Below are 9,919 nucleotides of genomic sequence, written 5' to 3' on the forward strand. Positions count from 1 at the left end.
TTAATGCATCATGGCTTCAGCTCAGTCAGTCAGAAGGAACTCCAACCTCTATCTTTGCATCCAGTAGATGGCCTCGTCGAGCCTCTTGTGTAGACTGGAAGCAGGTTCAACCCGGGACGTATAAGCAGTTCTTTTTTAGCTCATCTTTTGATTCTTCTTATTTTTTTAGCAGATATTTGATGTAAATGACGATCAGTGTTCTCTGTAAGTTTATAAAATATAAGTTAGTAAGGCTAGTTTCCAACAGAGTATTTATTCCTTGTCCTTTCAGGGGCTATACAACTTGTCTGCACAGTTTTATTCCTAAAAGAAATCCCTGACACTTTAACTTTAAAAAAAATAAAATAAAGCACACAACTTAAAACCTTTAGATATCAGACGTTAAGCCGTGTAGGTTGAGCTTACATGGCTTTGCCCTGACAATCCCTCTGGATGGAGCAGATGTGGCAGAGACCGTGGCGCACAGTGGCAGCGGAGCGGAGAGAGAGGAGCGCGCACGGAAGCGCTCTTGGAGAGATCACAGTCATTCCCATCACTCTCCGCCGGCCAGTCACACCCGTTGGCACATCGCAGAACAGCCTGACTGAATGTTGCACAACAAAGGGTGACGCTTGCAAACCCGAGAAAAACAGAAAGGAGCCCTAAAAGACCCCGAGGACCGCGTCAACACGGACTCCCCATGGAAGAGAGCGCAGAGAGGGTGAGCTCTTTTACAAAACCGGGCTTCAAAATACAAGTCGGGGGCTCGATTTAAGGTGGGATCTTTTCATTATTTGTTAAATTAGTTGCTGGGTTTTGGGTCAGAATATATTTCAAATATATTCGAAGAGCCTCAGCGTTTCCACAGCTGTCCAATCGTGCCACGCAGAAAGGGCGCACGTTTTTGGACAAAAAAGAAAGAAAAAAAGGAATAGCTAGACTGAGGTTGTATTTTAAGGGCGTAAACATGGAGCTCAAAATGAACCTGAAATGATTCAGATGCTTGGCCAGAAAACTTTATCTTTGAAGGGAAAGCAGATGCTGCCCTGCGTTGGCATAAATGGCTAAAAACGTGTGAGGAGCTACCTTCACCTTAACCATGAACACAGCCTTGACTGTTTTAAATACGCTTAGCTCCTGAATCTGACTTGCCTTAAAAAGGGGACAGTTAGAAGTCTTGAATGAATTTCTTTGTGCAGAACTCAAGTGGAGAAAGTGGCTGGAAAGTGTGCCAAAATAAATATTTTTTTAACAGTATTTTTAACAGAAAATCATATTATAATTTAAAAAGCCACCTAATAACTGGGGTGGATCCGGTGACCAACATCATCAGAGGAACACGCCTCAATGGTCATTAAGCAAATCAGATAAACGCAGCACAAAAACCATCAATATGAGGTATTGATGTGGCGGTATATAAGCCTAATGATTGGCAAAACCTCTGTTGACTCAAGAGCTCAGCAACAACATGCTATGGAACTTTTGCCCAAGGCTTCGTAGTTGCAGCATGCAATAGACAGAGGGGAAATGAAGGACTTTTCTTGAACAATATATGTTTTTTTTTTATTTTTGTTTCAGAGAATTTTATGAAGAAACTGCTGACTGGGAGAACAAATGCAAACAACAGCTGGAAAACTCTCCTCCTCGCGCTACAATCTAGAATGTCGGCTGTCGGCTCTTCTGTTGCAGGATTCTGTGAACTTGGCATTTTGTGGACCAGAATTTCTGAAGAAAAAATTTGTGAAACATTTATAGCGGTGCTCGCATGAAAATGGTGGTTGTGACAAGAAGCCTGAGGATAACTCAGTCAGTGGGAGAGCTGGTGCCGAGACAGTTCAGTTCTCCACCAGCGACACCGTCCATCTAAAAACTCCCAAGAGAGACACAGCTGCTGCAGGCTGGGGATGTGATGGGGTGACTGCTGACATCCTCCTTCACCCACCCCCCTCTCTCACTTTATTAGCACTGTACTAAAAACAATGGATTCAAATTTCTCAACCGTACGAGATGGCAAGCAGCTCACGCCAGAGAGAGACTCGTCCAAACGCGTTCTAACAGGATGCTTTCTCTCCCTGCTCATCTTCACCACGCTGTTAGGCAACACCCTTGTGTGTGTCGCCGTCACCAAGTTCCGACACCTGAGGTCGAAGGTCACGAACCTATTCGTCATCTCATTGGCTATCTCCGACCTTCTGGTAGCTATTTTGGTAATGCCATGGAAGGCAGCCACAGAGATTGTTGGGTTTTGGCCATTCGGAGCGTTCTGCAATGTCTGGGTTGCATTTGACATCATGTGTTCCACTGCCTCCATCTTGAACCTATGTGTCATCAGTGTCGATCGTTACTGGGCCATCTCCAGCCCATTCCGTTATGAACGAAAGATGACCCCAAAAGTGGCGTGTCTGATGATCAGTGTAGCATGGACCCTCTCTGTACTTATCTCCTTCATCCCTGTTCAGCTTAACTGGCATAAAGCTGAAACCACCAGCTACTCAGAACTCAACGGGACCAGCGAACTGCCCCCTGACGACAACTGTGACTCCAGCCTTAACAGAACCTATGCCATCTCCTCCTCCCTCATCAGTTTCTACATCCCTGTGGCGATTATGCTCGTCACCTACACCCGGATCTACCGCATCGCCCAAAAACAAATCCGGAGAATATCTGCCCTGGAGCGAGCAGCAGAGAGTGCCAAAAACCGCCACAGCAGCATGGGGAATAGTTCGAACATGGACAGTGAGAGCTCATTTAAAATGTCGTTCAAGCGAGAAACCAAAGTCTTAAAGACACTCTCGGTCATCATGGGTGTGTTTGTGTGCTGCTGGTTGCCCTTCTTCATCCTGAATTGCATGGTTCCATTCTGTGAAGTCAACCTGCCAGACGGGTCCACAGAATTCCCTTGCATTAGCTCCACCACTTTCGACGTGTTTGTGTGGTTTGGCTGGGCAAACTCCTCCCTCAACCCCATCATTTACGCCTTCAACGCAGACTTCCGCAAGGCCTTCTCCATCCTCCTGGGCTGCCACCGGCTCTGCCCGGGGAGCAACGGCATTGAGATCGTCAGTATTAACAACAACATGGGCGCCCCTACCTCCAACCCCAACTCTCAGTATCAGCCCAAGAGTCACATCCCGAAGGAGGGGAACAACTCGGGAGGTTATGTGATTCCCCACAGCATCCTGTGTCAAGAGGAGGAGTTACAGAAGAAAGATGGATGCGGAGGAGGGGTGATGGAGCCTGGAATGGGGAACAACACTCTAGAGAAACCCTCCCCAGCCATCTCTGGGAATTTAGACAGCGACACAGAGGTCACTCTGGAAAAGATTAATCCCATAACTCAGAATGGGCAGCATAAAACTGTGTCATGTTAAGGAAAGGATGGCAAAGGTGGATTAAAAAAAGAGAAATGCTTTTAAAAAGCCCACACAGGAGAACAGTGGAAAGAAACATTAATTAGAAACAAACATTCCTGAGAATATAAGGAGAATATAACCAAGTGACAGGACTTCTGACTGTCAACAAAAATTCACGAGGAAAAACAAAAAGACCTACAGAATGTTTTCAAGTAAATGCACTTTATCCTGGATATAACTATCTGCAAAATACTTTCAGCATTTATTGATGAAATTATTACATTTGATGATAAATGTTGAAAACATGTACATTAAAGCAGAAAACCAATGCATTTGTATACATTTTTAAGCATTTTCAAAGATGTATACATCTGGATGTGGATACTGTACAGTAATGTCACTATTCCAGAAGGAAATATATTCAGAGAAGGAAAAATGTAGTATTAGTAAAATATCATATAGGTAGGTGCTTTGTATGTGTTTCATGATTGAGGGAACAATGTGAGTAAATTAATGCTGAAAAATTAGGTACTTATTGCAGTTATTTCTCTTCAGCTCTTCATTACATTTGAAATGAGTTTTATTACAAAATGAACACTTGTATTTTATTAGTAATTTATTTGACGTTTTTCAGATGCCAAAGTAACAGTGTTCTGATTCAAGCTAAATGAAGTGAGGGGAAGATATTCAAGAGATAATTCAAAAGTCATACGTGTTTAGAGGTTCAGCTATATGTGGGAAAAAGAAGGACATGAAAACGGAGTGCTTATTGCTGTGGTTTGCTTTCTGTTCCTGTATCCTGTTTCTGATTGATCTCCAGCCCGCTACGACTGAACAGTTCATCTCATCTGAATTTTCCTTTATTTTCTGACCTCGCTAACTTTCTTTTTTAATCAACTCTGTCTCGATCTCTGCTGCTCTTTAGCAAAGCAATTCATTTTCTTCTTCATCTATAATTTTCCTGGTTTCTTCTCCTCAATCTCCTTTCTCCTTCATGTGCCCTCTGTCTCCAGCCGTCAACAGGCTATTTTGTGCCTGCACCGTGCCTCTTAATTTTGTCTTTCTGTCTCCACACCATCTCCTTTGGCAGTCCTCCATTTTAAGTCCTAAATCTGCCCACGCAAAGTGGAGCTAATGGTTCTTTGCTTGGCAAGTACAATCAGTTCATATTTAAAATAAGAATGCAAATGTTTAAATGGATATCCATTGCAGTTGTAGAGAGGAGGCGAAGCAGCAGGTTCATTCAGCCAGAATGCAAGTGACACTTAGTGACCTTTTGCAAACTTGCAGATATCAGATTTTGTAAATTGCTCATGCTGGGAGCCATACTGTGCTGTAGTGATGATGTGGAGCATGCAGTGTGACAGTCGGTCTGTTTGCAGAGGTATAGTCACAGACATAACACCACTATGAAGATTACCCTTGAGATACCAGACTTGTTTTTTTTTATATTTGAACAGCTGTAGTTTGATAAACAATGATTAGGATTAGCCCTAATGGCATACTCTACAGAAGGAGCACAATGGGTTTAATTAAATGCTCAAAATTTCACAACATGATGTCAAAATACATCTGTGTGTAATAATACATGCAAGTTTAAATAGTTTGCTTGTAATTAGTCCTGTTTACTTATGAACCAAATTCCACAATGTTTAAATACCTGTAATTCTTTGATAATCATTAAAGAAATAATCCAGACCTTTTAAAGTGGGGTTCTGTGGAAAGGTTGCAAACAATCATTATCTTACCTGTTGTTAATAACTCTTTAAACAGCCTCAGTTTGAAGAAACAGAGTTTAATTTTGACAAGACTGAGAAGCTAGTCAAGGCCAAAATTGATTATTGCCCTTTTAAAAACAACTCAATCTCATAATTTTCATTGCAGTTTAGGTCCAAATTATTTTACAAACTTTTGCACCACCGTCAGTTTTATATTACAGGGTTATTCTGACAGAAAGTTTATAAAAATCCCACCAAACGTGCTACCACTGCTACAGGAAGTGCAACAGTTAGCTGCTGCCACTATTTGTACTTGCAGATTACTACAGAATTCTATGTAACTAAATGAAACTGATGACTATAAAGATTAATTATATAGTACCAGCATGAACCATTGTGATTTTTTTTTTAAAGATTACATCTGAGCTGGAGCAATCCACTACAGTTTTAGTCCAGCTCATCATTTTAGTCAGATTGAAACTATTTCTGCAAACTGAGATTGTTAAAAGAGCAATCTACAACAGGTAAGATTATATTTGTTCATAACATTTCCATAGAACGCCACTTCAAAAGCTCTGAATTGTTTCTTTAAGCACAATAATAAAAGCAAAAGATCAAGAACCAAGAAAGCTGAAGCAGCAAAATGTGTGTATTTGACTTTCAGATTCATATTTTCTTTGAAAAATAGAAACCTACTTTTTCTTTCATAGTTTACATAATTACTATAAAAAATAAGAGATGTGTAAACAAGAATAAGGGAACATAAGACAAGGTAAAAGGTTTAGTCACTGTCACTCCTTGAATCATATAAAACATTATTTATATTCACTTTCATATAAACTGAATGGCATTGTTATGTAATGTATGAGCCCACGTAACTATCAGATATAATTAGGTTGCAAGTGAAAGTTTGTGCATTGACTCTTTCCAGTCTTTCGGTGTTGCTGGGGAAAGAATACTCTGCAGCATCCTTTCTGACATTGTGTGCTGAGTGTTCGCAGCATGCTGTTTATGTCCACGAAGGCATGAAACTGTTGAACATCAGAGACAGAGAAAGTCGATCCAATAGAAAGCAATTGGTCTTGAATAAAGCATTTGATTTTCCTGCACTGGAAAATCCAATGTTGTCTAGATGGCAGCAAAGCGAGGGAAAGCTTTTAGCTCAATATGTTGCTTTGGCTTGTGCCACCAATGCATCCTCATTGTCCTCTCTGCCGCCCTGCAACCTCCCACTTGCTGCTCTGATGTTTGTAAAGTGCAATTTGGATTAGCACCCTCCGGTTATTATTTAATTTGACGTAAGAAGTGCTCGAGGTACAAAAGGTACCACATGCTGTGACTTCCCCTTATGCTCTCTAATCTCTCTCTTTTACATACGATCATCTACATCATCTCAGCATCCCTCCCTGCTCACCCTGCACCAGCTCCTCGACATTTACTCCACAATTATTTCCAAACACACGCCAGCTCCAACATGCGATAAAACACGAAGTGAGTCTAATCTTTCAGGATTGGACATGAAAGGAAACTGCCTTGGGGAGGACTGTTCCTCCTCCCAACCCCCCCTCACTCCCCACACCTCCTTCCTCCTCCGTCTCTTTCTCTTTTCTCTTAGCTGCCTCTGTCAACATGATGAGCGCTCATGATGTTAACAAAGACGGAATTTATTATTAAACAGACAGATTCGACTGTTTCCTTTCTCAAATCTACGTCAGATCAATGCCCCAACCGATAATTTAACTGTTAATGTTTTTTTCAGTGTTTTCTTTATCAAACTTCTTATTTCTGACTGAATGTGGCTGTACTTCAGCACATGCTCTGATTTAATCAGTGTTTGATAACCTGAAATTTGGCATGGACACACTTAATGAGATTAATCTGCCATTTCTGGTGAACGTCTTTGACCTTCACTGACTTATACCGTGATTATTATATATGCTGCTTGTATACACACTAAAAACTGCTGAGTTATTAGGATAACTCAACTGCTGGGTTATAGGCTGGGTTGGTTTGACCAAATATTAGGTCAAAAACTTTGAGCCAGCAGTTGGATCTGATGTGAGCCATGCCATTTGTCACAGTCCACCATTTTAAACTAGAAACTGGACAAATCAGACCTGACTGGACCTCAGCATTAAGATGTAATAGCCAAGTCAAAGTCAAGACAAATTTATTTATATAGCACTTTTCAGCAACGAGGCGATACAAAGCGCTAATAAGTAAAGATTAGAAAATATTTAACCTGGTTGGCTTTATTATTAAACCCAGATTTTTGAGTGTTCTTTTTAAGTCAGCCATTAGTAGCTCTAAATCATCTAATTAGTAATTTTAAGTTGAAAACTTAACTTGCTCAAACTGATAACTGAACCCTGCTGAGTTAAAACCACCCAGGGTTGGCTCGCTCCAGATTTGACCCACAGTTAGGTTACAAATTGGGTTGTTTTTAACCCATACGTTTTTAGTGTGTACATTTATAGAAACCTCCAGTTCAGAATTATGGCTGTCTGAAGTCCATCAGGTTGTTAGCTCTGTAAGTCATTTTGTAGTTTCTACCTTTTTAAGAGCATACCAATGTCAGTCAAAAATGCGCAATGTTTCATCTTGATGTGGAGCGTTCCCTCCATGCGGCCCTACAAGTTGCTTTGAGGAGTTATGGTGACAGAACTTGGTCTCTCAATCAGTGTAGCAAACATGGCACATGGCAACATGAACTAATCTGACAGCACAGAGTCCCTCATTCTGAGGGTCAAGCAGACATTGGACTCCGGTGCTGAAAGTAGAGCCACCTTAATGATGATGTTTCACTTCATTTTACTGTCTATTGTGATGACAGACTCCCTACCTCAACCTCAATTATGTGGCAGATGCTGATAACAAAATAAACTTTAAAAAAATGGCAGTAATAAAAGTTGGGGTTTGCAGGGATGGAGTATTGTGTAATGATGTTCAAAAATGTTGTGATAAACTCAAGTGCTTTCTATCTTTCAGATTCCTTAATGTGTGTAGCAGACTTAACATGCTGTATATTTTCTCCATTGTGGGATTAAAATGTGCAGTAAAATGTAACGGCCAATGACAGTTTATGTATTAATTTTATGTACACGTTTCTGGTGTTCATCCATAAAGTGATGTCAAAGATTAAAACCATTTAGTTTACGGTTTGTACAAGAAACTAATGTGCTCTTCTTGTAAAATAAACATGTATGGATGTTCTTTTTTTCACGTGCCTTTGTTGCATTGTCTTTCCTTAAAAGGGGTTTGTAATTGAGGGTATATGGTGTACATTTGACTCCCAGTGGGTATTGGAAGATCATGCCACTGCAGGAGATCAATGGGGATTGATTTTGAACTGTGACGCATATTTTTTTCCAGATCCCTGAGCTTGCTGTCCTCTCTGGCTTTACTCCACTTTTACGTAACCTGACTGTCACTTCACAGTCGACACAACCTCTTCCTCCACTCACCTCCTCTTCTCATGCGTCTGCTCTCTCACTTTGACCGGAAATTAGGGATCAGACACATAAAAACTCTTACAATACACTGGCATCCTGTTTAACCCATTACATTCTTAATAATATTTTGCATTTAGCTGATATTTAATGGGTAAATCTCAAATTTTATCTCCCAACAAGGCATTTTTAGATGTACAAGCTTTTTTCAACAAGTTACCAAATGTTTAAGAAAAAGTACAAAGAACGTTGATTGATGATCTGTCATCCTCCTTTTTAGTTGAAAGTTGTTTAGTCAGTATTCATTCAGCAGGCAGGACTAGATATCTGACAATGAGACAGGTTGAAACAGACAGTATACTGCTTTGTTGCTCTGTAATTACAATATTCAATCATAAATGTATTAAAACTGCAACTGTTCTGAATGATGAATCACCAGGGGGCCTATTTTTAATGAAATAAGCAAAATAATGAATATTTCATAATTGTGTGAATCAGCTGCATGGGTGATTTTGTTCATGAGTTCCAGCAAACAGTACAAATCTAGTAATGTTCTTAATTTTCAGAGCTCAATTTAACATTAATTATTGTTTCTGTGCAATCATTATTGAAACTACTGCTTCCCCTAAAGCAGTAGTGTCCAATCCTGGTCCTGGGGGGCCACTATCCTGCATGTTTTAGATGTTTCTCTGCTATGACACACCTGATCTGAATGACTGAGTGAATAACAGACTTCTGCAGAACTTGAAGACCTGCTGAAGAGCAGGGAAACAAATAAAACATGCAGGATAGTGGCCCTCCAGGACCAGGGTTGGACCCCACTACACTGTTCTTCAAATACAGATTTTTGCATTATAATCATGCACTAAAATTAAATATACTGTATAAATCAGTTTTGTTTTTTTTGCAGCTCAATTATAATCCAATTAAGTTCAAAGAAGAAAAAAAAAAGTTCATCCAAGAAAGCTGCTAAATTGTGATTCTTCACTTGGATTTAACCCGTCATCCTGATCATGGACAGGGTGGTCACAGTCGAGAATTATCTAACAGGAGGAGACTTCCAGAACAACCAAACTCAGGAAACCATCTGCCTCGACTGGCTGCAGGGGGAGAGGACAGAAAAGGAACAAAAATAAAGGAAAAAACAACAGGCCAGAAATGACTGCTGTGGGGGAAAAAAATAAACCTTTGGTTTAAGACAACTATAAATGCTTATAGACAAAAACAATAGTAGGGAATTCAAGGCAAACACTGAAGTCCACCCTATATACAGTATTAACATTTTATAGAAAAACACTGGTTACATTTGCTGTAAATTGACAGAAAGGGCCAGTAATTGACTTAATAAACTTCACAAACTAAACATTAATTAATGTTTAATTACATTTTTCACAAGTCATTATTTAGAAGGATAATTTAT

At 40.1% G+C, this 9,919-nt stretch overlaps 1 protein-coding gene across 2 annotated transcripts; it reads left to right on the plus strand.

The window, feature by feature from the left end:
* Positions 1 to 298: 298 nt before the first annotated feature.
* drd1b (dopamine receptor D1b) lies at positions 299 to 8,588 on the plus strand. 2 transcript variants are annotated; one of them, XM_017421411.3, is made up of 2 exons: positions 299 to 700; positions 1,558 to 8,588. In XM_017421411.3, exon 2 carries the CDS (start codon positions 1,959 to 1,961, stop codon positions 3,348 to 3,350), a length of 1,392 nt encoding a protein of 463 aa, XP_017276900.1. In that variant the 5' UTR covers positions 299 to 700; positions 1,558 to 1,958; the 3' UTR covers positions 3,351 to 8,588. The 2 variants fall into 2 exon arrangements, with proteins under 2 accessions (XP_017276900.1, XP_017276901.1); XM_017421412.3 differs by lacking the exon at positions 299 to 700 and adding an exon at positions 701 to 755.
* Positions 8,589 to 9,919: the final 1,331 nt, after the last annotated feature.

This window comes from Kryptolebias marmoratus, linkage group LG13 (assembly GCF_001649575.2).
Source record: "Kryptolebias marmoratus isolate JLee-2015 linkage group LG13, ASM164957v2, whole genome shotgun sequence".
In the NCBI taxonomy this organism is placed as follows: Eukaryota; Metazoa; Chordata; class Actinopteri; order Cyprinodontiformes; family Rivulidae; genus Kryptolebias; species Kryptolebias marmoratus.